A 15,683-nucleotide genomic window follows, 5' to 3' on the forward strand; every position below is an offset into this window, starting at 1 on the left:
TTAGTTCTATACGGGGCCTCACAGTTTTTGCCGGGACGGCCCGGGGAAAAAAGCACTGCATTATTTTTTCCTTCTATAAAACTTTGAGTGTTTCGTCCCTGTAAAACGAATTTCATCACTAAGTTCAGAATGCAAGCCTGAAGCCCAAGAAAAACACGAACGCTGTTTGGATCCCTTTTCCACCAAATAAGTGTCTTACCTTAGCATCAGCTAATGAATAATATACTTCATAAAAGAAAACTACAAATCGAAGTTGATTTTGACGACACAATGCATCTATTCGAACACTTGCAATGAAGCATTTACTTACTTGTATTCAAGGAAATGGATTTACATACAAATTATACTTCCATATAACATATATTTTCAAAGTCATCTCGTCATCCTCCTGTAGTTTGACACATGAGACATGGAATTGTAAGTCAACATACAATTGAGATGTCTTAAAGTCTTGTATTCGTGGAGGGCTTTTGAAGGAACATCCACAAGTACGGGTCCGATCGCTCCCACCAAATGAGGCTCTTGTCTTAATGCGAGGTAGGATTGGTAGGCTTATTGTGAGAGGAAACTACGAGCCAAAGTGGAACATGATGACATAAGCCCGTCCACATTCAATGTATATGTTAATAATGTCTTTACTTGACATCAAATACCTATAACCGTTGTAGGAAAATATATTTATGCATACATATCTGTGTGAACGGCACTTCAGAGAAACACGTCATTGGATCTATCCCCGCAATTGTAGCCCATCTAGTGTAAAGGTTTTACTTTTACGCTTTGCATGAAAACAAACACTGAACATGGCGTGTTCGTGAAACAAGTTGATCAATATATGTGAGGCGCGACGTAACATAAAGAGCAGATCACAAAGTAAAAAGGTTGGCTCGAGACGCGAACAAATATGGTTTGTTTCTAAAGGAACTTTACCCGGCTATATTGTGGCGCACAAAACAATGAAAATTGCTGCTAAGTGACAAGTCTTGTAGCGAGGAACATTGGATTTTGAAATGAGTAATGTTTTTTTTCCAGGTATAAAGCAACGTAAAATTTCCACGCTAAATGATAAAGCGTTTCTGCAAAAAATATTGGTCTAAAATAAGACAGAGATACTCAAATCCCTGTATGGCGAAGAAAAAGATGAAGATGCGGCCAAAAACCATCCCATCTCCCCGTGAAAACCACCTACGTCGACACGCCGCTGTGGCGAAAGGGGCACCGAACCCCGTCGTCGTCGTCGTCTCTTCAATCCCCACCTCGCACCCAATTAACGCCGCGCCTCCCTTTTAGGGATGTCAACGGGGCAGGTCGGGGTTGGGTGGAGCTTCCGCGAACCCACCTCCGAAATCCGAGAATAAAACCCAATTTGACCCCGAACCTCATTTCGAGTGAAAATGTGCACCGGCCCCCGAACCTCGCGGGCCCCCGTAACCCGATGTGACCCCGAAACCCGAGCCCCTCATCTCTGCCAGCACCACCGCCGCCCCTCACCTCTACCAGCGCCACCGCGCCCTCCTCCTAGTTGGCGGTCGCGCCATTCCCTCCATCCCCGCCACCAGCTTTCAAATCGAGCGCTGTAGCCGAATCGTGCTCATTCGCCGCCGCTGGTTTAGGGTTGCGCACGACGATGGAGGGCTAGGTGGCGCCAGGTTGGATGATAAGGAGCCGCGGCCCGCGGGGTTTGGGCTAGGCAGCGTGTGGCGGCAGAGGGCCAAGCGGTGCTGGGGAAGAGAGGGAGGAGTGACGGGTGGCGCAGAGAAGAGAGGAAGGAGCAGCGAGCGGCTCGGAGAAAAGAGGGAGGAGCGGCTTGCGGCGCGGGGAGAGAGGGAGGAGTGGCGGGTGCAGAGGCGGCCGGCGGCGCGGGGAGAGAGGGAGGGGGCGGCGCGGTAGAGACGTGCAGACTGCAGGCAGGGTTTACAAGTTGGGTTGGGCATATATGTTATTGGAATGTAACATTAGGTGCGTTGTGGGCCGACCTCGTTGGCTTCGTGGGTTGAAAATCTGCGCTAAGTATTCATGCTGAGCTGCTGACTGGACCTAATTCGAAGGCCTGTGGGCACCCACGGGGTAAATCAAAACTCACCCCCGCCCGAACCCACAGCCCTGCGGGGGAAGAAACCAGACCCACACCCGCCGGGTCAGACCCACCCGATTGCCATCCACACTCCCTTTCTACACCACGCACCTAAACGCCAGCCCCTACCCAGCGGCCGGCGAGGCAACAACCCGGACCCATTCATTCATTCAACACCCCCCACCCACCCCATAGGCCCACACACACACACCCCACCCCGCCGAGACGGCGGCGCCGGTGGCCGCCGCATCGGCGTCGACCCCGCACCCAACGGCCTCGCCGACGTGTCAACGCCGACCGGATCGCAGCGCCGCGCGCACACGCACGGGTACAGCGAACTCACCTGGCCTCCACCTCCACAGGACAGCTCACAAGTCGGCAGAGGCCAAAAAGGCTACGCCGCTTAAAAAAAGAGTAACCAAAGGAGTGGGGCCCATCACGTACTTGTCCCGGTTCCGCCGAGAGATATATATAACTTGCCGTGAACCGCCACCGATGGATTCCTGAGACGAACCGGGCCGGCGGCAGCCTATATATAAGCGGCCGCCCCCTGCCCGCTCGCCCGCCACCTACCCTTTCACGTTCCGTAAACGGAAGAGGAGAAGGAAAGGGAAGGGAACCCCCCGCCCGACTCATCCCCACAACCCCCCACACGGCATCTCGCTCCCGTCCCGCCCCGCCGCGAAATTACGTTCCAGCCCCCCACTGCCGTTGCGGCCGGCCGCCTCGCGTCGCCGATCCGGGACCGGGGAGCCGGAGAGCCCACCCGTCCACCTTCCGCGGCGGGCGGGCGCGATGGTCGACACCAGGCGGAGCTCCGCGGCGAAGCGGCGGGCCCCGTCCGAAGAGGCCTCACCGCCGCCGGCGTCCCCCGCGAGTGCGGCGCCCGTGGACCCCGCCCCGTCGTCGCCCCCGCCGCCGCCGCCGCCGCCTCGGAGCCGATCGGGGAAGCGCGCGAAAGTCGCGGTACGGACGCTGCATGTGTGTGCGTGCGTGCGGATTTTCAGGGGGGATTGATCTGACACCGTGGCTGCGTTGTGGTGATGGTGATAGGTTGCGACGGCGGAGGACCAGGGGACGGCGGGCGTCAAGGCGGTGGAGCAGGCGGCCGTCGATGTGCTGGACAGCTCCCTGGATAACCTGCAGGGCGTGGCGCGGTCGACCGTCGACGTGGCGGCGTCGTCCACCGTGTCCAATTCCGGAGGTCCGATATTTGGTTGGTTGGTTGCGTGGGTGGATTGCCGTCTGCGTATTGGAGAGACCTAGGTTTGGGTTTAGTCGGTCGAGATTTTTGATTTGATTCGGTTTCTTCGTGATTTTAGGGAGGAGGAAGAAGAGTAGGCCAACAAGGTCATTTCCAACAGACGAGGGGACACTATGGAAGACGCGGCCAGTTTCGGCGAGTGGGCGCTCTGAGGCTTGGGGTAGATTGATTTCCCAATCTTCTGAGGTTGGTTATCGAACTCCTGAATCAATGTGGAAATGATATGCCCCACAAATTTCAGTTGAGATAGGGTTAAGTTAAGGGGCTCTACTTACAGGCAACGCAAGTGATACCATTTTATTTTACAGTCAGTCCTGAATGTCCAATTTATTGGGTGGTGAGCTCAACTGTTGTACCCAAATCATCACATACTGCCAAAATATCTAGTGAGCACTGAGCAGAGTAAACATTTAAGTTAAACAATTTCATCCTGAAAGCAAATATTTTAACGATCTGCTAACATTTTTTTTTACTTGTATCTTTTGAGTTGCTTTGACATTCCATCTCTAACTTGGTTTTTGAATGAATGAGCAAAATATCGTGTGTTTGCTTGCAATGTATCATCTTATGAATAGTAGGGCTAATGTGAATTGTGTGCTGTATTACATCATGCATGATATCAGGTGGCAACATGCAACCATTATCTGCTGCATTATCATTGTATCTTTTCAAACTTGAGAATATGTAATTTATCTCATTAAAGTAATGCTCCCATGCTCTTTTCAAGTGTGCGCTATCTTTCTCCTGGTGTTGTGCTGCCGACATGTATCATGCCTTTTTCATATCTCTATAAAGAACCTTGAATGTGCAATCTATATTCGTGTACTAGTCTGGTAATTTGCCAATCATCACTTTAATAATGGTTGTGTGGTCTACATTCAACTTTAGCTATCACGAGCTCCTTGTTACCTGCATTGTCAATTGACCCTGCTAGGCCACCATTTATGTTGACGGAATAATTTTTTTCACCTTGCAATTTATATAAAAGGTCTAAAGAATGCACTTTCATTTTTAATGGTGTAGTACTGTAGTCCTGCGTTTATATTGTATTCCTTATTGAAGTTGATGACAAAAGTTGTCAAGTGGGATAGGTGGGGAGAAAAGATGCCTAGCTCTCAGGGCTAGGTGGTGCATGTTCACCTTACAAATGTCATAGTGGTTGATGATGGTGGACAGAGGCCATCCAACCTTGCCTCTGAAGAGACAGTTCCATTTAGTCTACTTTGTTTGTGTGTGCAGTGGAGTTAATGATTTTGTGATAATTTTCTGCCATTTTCTCTCCAGTATCCCTCGATTCCCATTTATCCTACTCATTTCACTGTTGGACATGGTGGAAAGAATGACCTGAAGCTCACCGAGTCATCTCCGGGGTCACCTGTTTGCAAACTGAAGCATGTTAAGGTACCTGTATTTTTGTTGCTTTGCACTCCTCTACTTTTCTTGCCTGTATTCTGAACTCAATGATGACTTTTGTACCAGAGGGGTGCTGCCCTTGAGATCTATGTATCTAAAGTTGTCCATGTCAACGGGAAGGCCCTGGACAAGACTGCTAAGGTCACCTTAGTTGGTGGTGATGAAGTCGTTTTTAGTTCTCTTGGGAGGCATGCTTATGTATCCTTTTTTACCACCAACTACTTTCTTTAGTTCTTCTCTAGGCTCTATTGCTCTTATTGGAAGCCTGCTGCTAGTATGGATGATGGTTTAGACAAGCATCTGTTTGGGTATGATATTCCTTAATGTGTTGGCAGATATTTCAGCAACTTCCAGAGGAAAAATCAAGCACATCATCTTTGTGTTCAACATCTGTCGCTCAACAAGACCGATATGCAGCACTTGCACTGGATCATCTGTCATCTAAAACAGCTAAAATATCAACACCATTAAACTTTGGAAATGGCCGACCTCCACTGGTTCCTCATGGTGAGCCTATATCATAGTAGCTTCATTTTCAAATATCCCCTGCTAACCGCTGATGTGGAGTTAGCATGTGCCTTTCAAGATAATTTGATTTTTTTCCCTAGACTCATGCTTCTCAAAATTTGTTATATTTCTGGAGCCTTAGTTATTTTTGCAAAGATGCACGGTGCTAAATAGAATGATAATTTTAAGGTGAAGTCTACTGTTTGGTCTTGAACAGATAAGGAGATAGTCAGCAGTTTATGTAAGACTATGGAGGAACAGAGCTACTGCACTTCTGAAGAAAATGTGCCATTTGGTCGACATCAACTTTTAAAGGATGATCTGAAGAAGGCGACTATAAATTCAAGTGACATATCAGAGTCATTCGATAATTTTCCATATTATCTTAGGTATACACTCACATTACAACAGCTCTTTTGTGTTATTCTGAACATTATATATTTTCATGTTGCAGTTCATTCTGTAAAAAGTGCTGAACGAAGTGATGTCCCTAATTTCTTCATCATGTAACATAGTAATGGTTGAGTTTGCGATAGCACATGTTTTTCATATTAACATGTCGTAATTACAATGATGCAGTACTTCTGGATACTGAAGAGTTGTTATCGACCTGTATTTCTTTTGTTTATTTACTAACTAAAAAAATTGTTTTCTCATTTTTATTCCTCCATCTGACTGCAACCGTAATTCTAATCTCTGAATAATCTTTGACTAGTTAATCAGCGGCACTGAATAGGGCTGATCAATACTGATTACCAAATATATGTTTTCCTTGAAGTTAATAGTCATGTTGATTGATTAGTCTCTTGTAGTTATGAAGTATCTTCTAATAATTCCTCATCCTTGCAGTGAGAATACAAAAAATGTTCTCCTGTCATCAGCATATGTAAACCTATGTTGTAAGGAATCTGCAAAGTTTACAAAGGGTATATCTTCTCTTTGTAGAAGGGTACTATTATCTGGTCCAGCAGGTATCATTCTTGCTCTATAAATATGATACCACAACTTTTGTTGCTACGTTTATATTAAAATCAACTTGCCTGCTTATAGGGTCCGAGATCTACCAAGAATTGTTGGTGAAAGCGCTGACCAAATCCTTTGAAGCTAAACTGATCATCATAGATTATTCCTTACTGTCTGGTGTAAGCCTCCTAACCATACTACTTGCATAGTTCCGGTACTATTTTTCAATAGTTGCATATTGTGTGACAGCTAAAGGCATGCTCGGTTTTTTTTCCTACCCTACCCTTGGAGTCTTGGTAGTGGTCAAGGAAATCCTTGCTAGTAGAAGATCAATTTTGCTCTCAACAAATGTGTGAAACCTCATGACTTAATTACATTTCTTACCCATTAACCTTAATGTACAAGGTGACACAGAAGAACCACACATGCTCCAAGCTCTCCTTATACTATTGCCTTTGATATTTCTTTGTAATGCTGCTATTGCTTATAAGATTATGATACATTTGCTTCCCCTTAGAAACTTGCCTTTTTTTTTAAAAAAAAAATCTGTTCATAAAAGTGCAGTAAAGTTCTGCAGTATTTCTTCTATTTACAAAGTAATTTCATATCTTGATGCTTGCCTGATGTAAATTGGACTTTGTTGTATCCAATGGGAATAGTTCTAGTTCAAATTTATGCAAAAAAGCTTGGAAGAAGGAATATTGTATACTGCATTTTGACAAAATCCAGTAATCTCGAAATTACCTGGGCAAAATCTAATAACAGTGTTGACCGAGAATGAAAGAACTGGAAAATTAATCAGAAACAGGGGAGGGAAAGAAAAATCGTCTTCTATCTTTTTATTTGGTATATCGCTTCACTTTAAATAATGGGGGTTTGATAATATATTTGTTTCAGGGACAGCCTTCAAAATCAAAGGATGAGTCATACAAAAAAGGTAAGGTCATTCTTGCCTCATTAAACCTTGGCTAATTTTTGCCACTGTTTTGTATTGTAGTGGTTTACTGTCAAACTGGGTATGCTAGCCTTCATCTACATTTTAGAAAATTGACAGGAAATTGCAGTATTTTCCAACAATGTTGTAATGTAATAATAAAACCTCCTGCGATCTGATATAGATCGCTATCCATTTCCAGGCTGTATTAATTTCTCATGGTTTGTTTCAGGTGATAGGGTGAGATACATTGGCCCTCAACGATCCTCAGGGTTCCTTGAGGGACAGAGGTATGTTTGAAAATTCAATTGTTATGGTTGGTCTCTTCGCTTCAAGTTTTCCTGCTTCGCTTGCATGAATGCTCCAATAAATATTTTAAAGTAGTAATTTACTTTAAGGGTTACATGGGTAGTAAGAGTAGGATTCTATGTACAAATCCAGTATGGGGACAAACTGTTCTGTAGAAAGCCACCGTATCTATTGGGATAAGTTACACCTTTTGTTTTGCCATCAATGCAAAAAAGAAAAATTACACTAGGGATACTTGACGCTTTAGACATGGCGTGGTCTCCAATGAACCTTTGACCACCTATTTCTTCTAGAATAGATTTATAAAATCCATTAGTTTCATGACATTAGTGAAATTACCGTGTATGATTTTTTATGTTTCCAAACTAAATATTTGTGTCGGCTGGAAGGATTAATAGGTTCAAGGTCAAGTAGGTTGCACCATTTGTATGCAGTAGAAAATGTAATTGTCATCAACTCTATTTCCTGCAAACGATGAGCATTGTATGGTGCTGAAATTGATTTTTTTCCCCCCTACTTCAACTGTGGTTGTATAGTCTTCCTGATTGAACAAAGGCCCTGTGCCTATGTAGTTTGAGTTCATGCTTGTTAGTCTAACAAGAGGTGACCTATGACTGAGCGTTAGTTAATTATGTCTAAAAAATAATTTATCACCACCCTTTGTTTTTGGATAATCTCAGATTGTTGTCACTTCTCTCATTTTGATGTCAAGGCTGATACATTCATCAATCTGCAGAGCCCCAGATTATGGTTCACAAGGTGAAGTGAGGCTTCCTTTTGAGGAAAATGGATCCTCAAAAGTTGGAGTCAGATTTGATAAACAGATCCCTGGGGGCATTGATCTTGGTGGCAACTGTGAGCTTGACCATGGTTTATTCTGTTCAGGTGCATCTCTCTTGTTTTCATATTTCTTCAAACACTTATAACTAGATCAGACGTATATCCTGACTTTTGTAATTTATTTCTATCTTGTAAATTTGTAACTCACTTTGTCCATTCACTTTTTCTGCCAGTTGATTCTCTATGCCTCGATGGTCCAGGATGGGAAGATAGAGCAAAACATCCATTTGATGTTGTGTTTGAGGTGATACAGTCTTTCTTGCATTTAATTATATCAGTATATCTTGTTCTTTTGTTGTTACTCATTTGTTTCTCTTCACAGTTTGCCTCTGAAGAAAGTCAAAATGAGCCTCTAATCTTATTTCTTAAGGATGTTGAGAAAATGTGTGGACATAATTATACCTACCATGGTCTAAAGAAAAAGCTTGAAAGTTTCCCAGCTGGAGTTTTTATTATTGGATCCCAGATTCAGACGGACACTCGGAAAGATAAGGTACTTTTGAAGAGAATGTACACTCAACTCTGTTCTAATCATTTTCCTCTCCTTGTATATAGCTAAAGTTTAATTGTATTGTCTGCAGTCAAACAGTGGGTCTCCTTGGCTCAAGTTTCCTTACAGCCAAGCAGCAATACTTGACCTAGCATTCCAGGTGTGGTTAATAGTTTGATTCTGCTTACCTTGCAAATTGAAGTTTGCTTACATTAAGTCCTATCATGTTCTTCTGCTTCTGTGATGCCTTTGTATTTGAATACCGAGACATTTGTGAGCTGGCTACCCGCTAGCTTGTGGACTATTATCTGCACGCCATCTGGTTCCTATGTGCCACATTGCTACATTAGAAGATAGGATGATGTGGGATAGAGGGTTAATGTTTCCTACTTATTGCAATCTAGTGTTGTAGAACATCATCAACCGACTGGTGAAATTGGTGGTATATCAGCAAACTTTTTTTTGTTTACTTGTTGCGATCTTCCATCTTGATTGACCTATCTGGTTACTAAATTTCAGGTTTTGATTGCACTGTACACTTACACCTATTATTTTGTCTTTTACAATCTGTGTCTCATCAATGCAGGATAGCTTTGGCCGTGTGAGTGAAAAAAATAAAGAAGCTCTGAAGATGTCAAAGCATTTAACTAAACTTTTCCCAAATAAAGTGACAATAGAAACACCGCAGGTCTGGCATTTATGTTAATTCTCGAGTGATTTATATGTCAAGGAATTTCGTTTGCTAGTTTTAACTTTGAAAATATGCTACAGGATGAATCAGAGCTCACCCGGTGGAAACAGCTATTGGATCGTGACATTGAAATTCTTAAGGCAAAGGCTAATGTTTTGAAAATCCAGTCTGTAAGTATCTGGTGTGAAGGCGTCTCTATACTTTCCTTTATAAACTATTTATGTTTGCTTACTTGACTCTTGTTATCTTTCTGATTTCAATAATTGGTGTAGCACTGTAATGCTTAATTGTTCTTTTTCTTTGGTCTGTTCGGTTTCAAAAACAACTTCACCAGTGCTACTATGCTCATTTCAAAGTCAAGTAGTTGTTTGGTTGCACATCCCTTTGCTTTGAGTATGATGCATATTGCAGATCTGTAGGCATAATTTGTCTTTCGGTCTGTTATTCTGTTAGACAAACATCCTGCTTCTCTGGGGTTGGGACAGTATAAAAACATTATATTAATTGTATCGATTGTGATTTCTGTATGGGCTTATTATATAGTTGAGAACTATTCATACGTCAAGTGATTTTTATTTGTTTATCTGTAATTGTCTATATATTATGCTACATCTTGGGATAGTCACATACTGCAGGGACTTTTTACTTGACTCTACTGCCTTTTCTGTTCTTGATGAGTAATCTTGAAAGTCTAATATATTTCTGCTACTGGATGCAGTTCCTAACCCGCCATAGTATGGATTGTACTGATGTAGAATCAGTGGTTTGTGTGAAGGATCGTATTCTTACAAGCGAATGTGAGTTGAAGTCCTTCCTTCCATGCTGATTTGGTATAATTTAGTCTGTAGCATCATTAACCTGCTAATTGTATTATCAGGTGTTGATAAAATAGTTGGTTATGCTTTGAGTCATCATCTCAAGGATCGAACCATTCAAACTCCTGGAAAGGATGTGAGAGTTGTTCTATCCGGTGAAAGGTATTGTTTCTAAGCTTGTCAGTTTGTATCATTGGCTTGTTACCTGAATTCCTGTTTCCTAGTTTTATCAGGTGACTGCTTTGCTGATCCTTGCTAAACTGCAGCCTTAAGCATGGAGTTGATATGTTGGACAGTATCCACTTTCCTAAGAAGAAAAGCACAAAGAAATCACTCAAGGTGACTTTTTTGCTTGAATTAAGATTGATTCATCTTACGATTGCACAATATATACTGTGAAACGGAGTAGGCAACAAAGAAAATTTTATATCTTATGATCTGTTATTATAATGACTAAAATATTATATCTGTGCCTTTGTCTTACATTCACTGTCATTGTAGGATGTCGTCACAGAGAATGAATTTGAAAAACGGCTACTTACTGATGTGATCCCTCCAGATGAGATTGGTGTTACCTTTGAGGACATCGGAGCACTAGAAAATGTCAAGGAAACTTTGAAGGAGTTAGTTATGCTTCCTTTGCAAAGACCTGAGTTGTTCTGCAAAGGACAACTTATGAAGGTACATACAATTATCCGAACTTAAGTTTATTTGTCGAGACTGGCCTTTTGTTATTTTTTCTGCCCATTAATTCCATTGTTTTCTGTTTCCTTGAGTGCGCTGTTTTTCATTTGACTTTGTCAATCACATCCTGTTGGGATTATTTTGGCTACTGTAGAGGCTTTTCCGTTTCCTTGCAAAATGATTACTCCGTGTATTTCTTATCCTGTATCCTGTATTAAACTGAAACAATGGAATTGTTAAGTTAGGATGCTGAATGCTACTTACTGGTATTATTTGTTTTGTTAGATTTCATGTAGTGTTTTTCCCCCAACTTACTTTATTTGCACTCAATAGTTCTGACTATCTATGTGCACCAGCCATGTAAGGGGATATTGCTTTTTGGTCCACCCGGCACAGGAAAGACCATGCTTGCTAAAGCTGTTGCAACAGAGGCTGGTGCTAATTTTATCAACATATCAATGTCAAGCATTGCTTCGAAGGTACTTCAGCAATATCATATCATTGAGTCTGCTGTCATTATTTTGTTTGATTTTAACCCTTTAATTGTAACAGTGGTTTGGAGAGGGGGAAAAATATGTGAAAGCAGTGTTTTCACTTGCAAGCAAAATTTCTCCTAGTGTTATTTTTGTGGATGAGGTTAGTCAGCGAATTTCTTTATTGTCACTGATGATGTGCCTATGATTTGCACTGATTTGTTTTACTCAATAACTTGTTTCCTTGCTGCCCCTTTTGTGTATTAGGTTGATGGCATGCTGGGAAGACGTGAGAACCCAGGGGAACATGAAGCCATGCGGAAGATGAAAAATGAGTTTATGGTGAACTGGGATGGTCTGAGAACAAAAGACAAAGAACGTGTTTTAGTACTTGCTGCTACTAATAGGCCATTTGATCTTGATGAGGCTGTTGTCAGGAGGCTCCCCAGGAGGTAATTTGCATTGCGTGTTTATGGTCTATACTTTGCTGCTAATGGTACCATGCCAAAAATAACTCGTTGACAATTTTTCCTTAGGTTGATGGTGAACTTGCCAGATGCACCCAATAGAAAAAAGATTCTTGGTGTAATATTAGCCAAAGAAGATTTGGGTGATGATGTAGATCTGGACGCACTAGCTAACCTTACCGATGGATATTCAGGCAGTGATCTGAAGGTATTTATTTAGATTATTTATTTCCTTTTTTTGAATTTCACTTTATTCGTGTTGATGGCAACTACTATTTTGCAGAACCTGTGTATTACTGCTGCACATTGTCCCATAAGGGAAATTCTTGAAAGGGAGAAAAAGGTCAGTTTATATTCTTACAACACTTCTCTATTTGTTTCTTAATGTCTACAACATAATTGTTTTCCATAGTTGTGGCTAATATACTTACTAGATACAACCAATGTTTATAAAAATGAACTTATTTATGTCTTGTGACATAATTGTATGCAAAGAGCATTGACTTTACGTTATTATAAGGATCTTCAGTTTTATCTGCTGGCCATTTGGTTCTTAGGCATGTTCAAACTTACATAAACTTAACTGATTATTTTGTGCAATGCAGGAGAGAATCTTAGCAGAAGCAGAAAATAGGCCAGCACCACCTCAGTGTTCTAGCAGTGATGTTCGTTCCCTGAAGTATAGTGATTTCAAACACGCACATGAGCAGGTAAACGTTATGTCCAGTTTCATTCCTTTTATTGTCGCATAATTTTAATTTTTTCTGTTGCCGCATACAATCAAAATCTGTTGCTAACATGGCTTGTCACCTGTCTAGGTTTGTGCGAGTATATCATCGGATTCAAACAATATGAACGAGCTTGTCCAATGGAACGACCTCTACGGAGAAGGCGGGTCGAGGCAGAAGACATCGCTCAGCTACTTCATGTAGCTTAAGCTTAAGATGATTTGTACATACAGCAGAAGCGTTTAGCGTAAAGCAGCCGAGAAGATGAGGCAAGAAATAGCCTTTTTGTATAGGCGGTTTCCAGATAATTTGCTGGAAACCTTTATTCATGTTGGGGTCGGTTTCCAGATAAGTTAGGAGTCTTAGGACGAGGGCAAATAGTGCCTGGCTGGATTGGTGCTTGGTCGTCTCTCTCCCGTCGAGCCTGGATGTCTGCATGTAGCCAGAGATTGTGATCGTTTAATGTATCTTGATGGCAAATGCATGTCGTTTCACCGTGGTCATTGTCGTTGCTGCTCGGCAGTGGGATGTGTTCAAACTAGTGTTCCTAATGCTCACCCATTGTGAAAAGCTAGTACTCTTGCAGTTGAACTATAAAGAGGGCGCTGTTACGGCATGGCGCATGGAAGAAAATTATACGTTTTCAAAGAGTTGCCTGCTTGCCCTGTTGGTTGTTGCTGGTGTTAACATGAATTGGTCTGTTTTAGCTTTGGATTGTGGCAAGCAATCTATATCCTACAAGCTTCTGCCAGATTGTAGCGCAAATTTGGTCCTCAAAACTAAAGGGTGTTAGACAAGCTTTTGTAAATCCTTACGTTAAAGTTGAAAGCGAATCTTCTATTTCATCGCTAACAAATCAACCGAAAAGATTGTTCTCTTTAGTGCTGCTACTCGACTCTCGTATCTCCGACGAGTCAGGGCTCCTGTTTCACTAGGCTCCCCTGCTCTCTGAAGATAGCTTCACATGGTGCGATTCATGAGCCCGTACACGAGCACTAGCCCCACAACGTGCGAGAGGTCAGTACCAGGCTCCACCACCAGGGAGAGCACGTCTTCCCCTAGCGCCACCCCGCTCGCCGTCACCTTCCTCTTCACCTCCGCGACGACGACTCCGCTGGCCTCGTCGACGATCCGGCACCCCTGCTTCCCGCTCCCGGCGCGGCACTCGTCGGCGATCGTGTACCGCATGACGCGGCCGGTGGTGTCGCACCGGAACTCGCACGACGACGACGCCGCCGGGCGGCCGTGGCTCCACTGGAACGGTCTGATGACCGGGCGTGTAACCGTGAACCATGGCCTCGGCTCTTGCTTCTGGCCTCGCCATTTGTACCCCTCCCATCGGCCAAACGCGAGCTTCTGCGTGCGATCGGGCACCATGGACATGAGATCAAGAACTTGCATGAGCAGCGGCAACGCAAAAATCACATGGCCTGGTGGATTATGTCAGTAACGGCCTAGCTGTACCTTTTTAACAACGTTTAGGACGACCGAGCCGTCGAGGTCCATGAGGCAGACGCTGCCGCTGCACCTGGACCCGTAGTTGTCGACGCGGTAGACGATGCCGCCGCCGGAGTCGTACACGGTGCAGCCGTGGCCGTTGAGCACCAGCGACTTCATCCACACGGTGAACACCTTCCTCTGCTCACCCGCGCACGTCGCCGGCGGCGATGATGATGGAGAGGAGTGCACCCGCGGCGCCATTGCTGCCCGGATTCGTTCGCGGTTTGCCCCAATTCGCGTGCTAATATACTACAACAAAGGACGAAGAGGAGATAGGATACAACTCCATTGACAGTCGATAGAGAGTGACGTGGTTTGGTAGTTACTTATTAAGCTATAATGGGTGGAGGGCAAATCACAATAGTACTCTTTTGGGGGCATAATCAAGCCAAGTGTATATCGTTCCTCCTTTCAGTCCTGTGACCTGTCCTGCGGTGCGTCAATGTAGGTCGTTTTGTTATGCCGTCCTCCGTTTGAAATTGTAGATCGCTTTGACTTTTCTAAATATAAAATACAAAATCTAAGTGCATAATAAAAGTTATGCATTTAGAAATACCAAAACAGCTTATAATTTGGAACGGAGGAAGTAGAAAGCTAGCAGATGTGGGACAAATTAAATAATGTTAAACACACGTAACACTCCCCGTGCAGAGTTGGGTGAGTTGGGTATGTCTCCTGTTCATTCTGTCCAATGGATGTAACAAAGCGCTGAAACCGAGAGGCCAAGTCCCTTAGCCAAACATGACGGGCAATGACAGGCACTCTTAAACTGACCCTTCAAATAAAGTTCATGCTAAAAAAAAGTAAGAAAAGCGAACGGACCCGTTCAACTTTCGGTACATGACAGCAGGTGATGACAGTACAGGCAGAAAAATAAGGTTAGTTACTACTGCTTGGTGCCAAACATGTAAGTATAGTCAGTTTTAGCATGCGGGGTTAAGGGCATTCGCGTCATCAGGCGTGCATGACCACGCATGCAAAAGTGCACACAACGCAAGCTTCCAAACTGGAACTGGATTGTTTTCTTTCCCCCTCGAGCTGACGAGCGCACAAGGAGCCACTATAGCTGCAGATGCATGTACTAGTGCATTTTTTTTGGTGCGCATAGTTCAACATAAAATGAAGAGTTTGGTAGACTGAATTGTCAGGTTTTCGCCGAAATTTCAGAAAACTATAGTAAACTACGTTCACTCGTGTTCCATACATAGCACATTGCCACTTGACGTGCATGCACAAGAATGAACGGTTCCTTGTAGTAGGGTCAATTTTGGGAGGACAAGTTTGCAGCCTTGCACAGACGACAGCCCTGTTGATGAGCACTTTGTTATCGTGTTGCCTCGTCGGCATCGCCGGTGACTGTTGAGCCCATTCACGGGACGTTCGTTCCTCTCAGGTGCTGAGGTGCCTCCGTGCAGGTCATAAGGCGGCTTCAGCTGATCCATTCACGGGTGACGGTCTCAATGTCTCATCAACCAAAGGCATGCGCACCGGCAGACTGCGTATGGTGCTATAAGTCACGCTAATCACTTTC

The 15,683-nt window shown here is 43.6% G+C and overlaps 2 protein-coding genes across 4 annotated transcripts; one reads left to right on the forward strand and one right to left on the reverse strand.

Moving 5' to 3' along the window:
- The first annotated feature begins 2,635 nt into the window (after window positions 1-2,635).
- Window positions 2,636-13,155, forward strand: LOC117843549 (uncharacterized). 3 transcript variants are annotated; one of them, XM_072291685.1, is made up of 28 exons: window positions 2,636-3,040; window positions 3,128-3,290; window positions 3,397-3,524; window positions 4,623-4,739; window positions 4,818-4,949; window positions 5,087-5,258; window positions 5,476-5,647; window positions 6,108-6,229; window positions 6,309-6,400; window positions 7,125-7,158; window positions 7,388-7,445; window positions 8,201-8,349; window positions 8,478-8,548; window positions 8,627-8,797; window positions 8,886-8,954; window positions 9,381-9,482; window positions 9,566-9,655; window positions 10,204-10,282; window positions 10,363-10,462; window positions 10,567-10,639; window positions 10,802-10,981; window positions 11,341-11,463; window positions 11,537-11,620; window positions 11,725-11,909; window positions 11,994-12,132; window positions 12,208-12,267; window positions 12,530-12,634; window positions 12,743-13,155. In XM_072291685.1, exons 1-28 carry the CDS (start codon window positions 2,870-2,872, stop codon window positions 12,854-12,856), a joined length of 3,255 nt encoding a protein of 1,084 aa, XP_072147786.1. In that variant the 5' UTR covers window positions 2,636-2,869; the 3' UTR covers window positions 12,857-13,155. The 3 variants fall into 3 exon arrangements, with proteins under 3 accessions (XP_072147786.1, XP_034580067.1, XP_072147787.1); XM_034724176.2 differs by having other exon boundaries at window positions 2,637-3,040; window positions 3,128-3,278; window positions 7,119-7,158; XM_072291686.1 differs by having other exon boundaries at window positions 2,641-3,040; window positions 7,119-7,158.
- A 250-nt stretch (window positions 13,156-13,405) lies between these two features.
- LOC117843550 (protein LURP-one-related 11) lies at window positions 13,406-14,884 on the reverse strand. Its single transcript, XM_034724178.2, has 2 exons — window positions 14,117-14,884; window positions 13,406-14,008 (listed from the first exon to the last, which is right to left on the reverse strand). The coding sequence occupies exons 1-2, from the start codon at window positions 14,351-14,353 to the stop codon at window positions 13,613-13,615; spliced, it is 633 nt and encodes a 210-aa protein (XP_034580069.1). The 5' UTR covers window positions 14,354-14,884; the 3' UTR covers window positions 13,406-13,612.
- Window positions 14,885-15,683: the final 799 nt, after the last annotated feature.

This window comes from Setaria viridis, chromosome 2, assembly GCF_005286985.2.
Source record: "Setaria viridis chromosome 2, Setaria_viridis_v4.0, whole genome shotgun sequence".
NCBI lineage: Eukaryota > Viridiplantae > Streptophyta > Magnoliopsida > Poales > Poaceae > Setaria > Setaria viridis.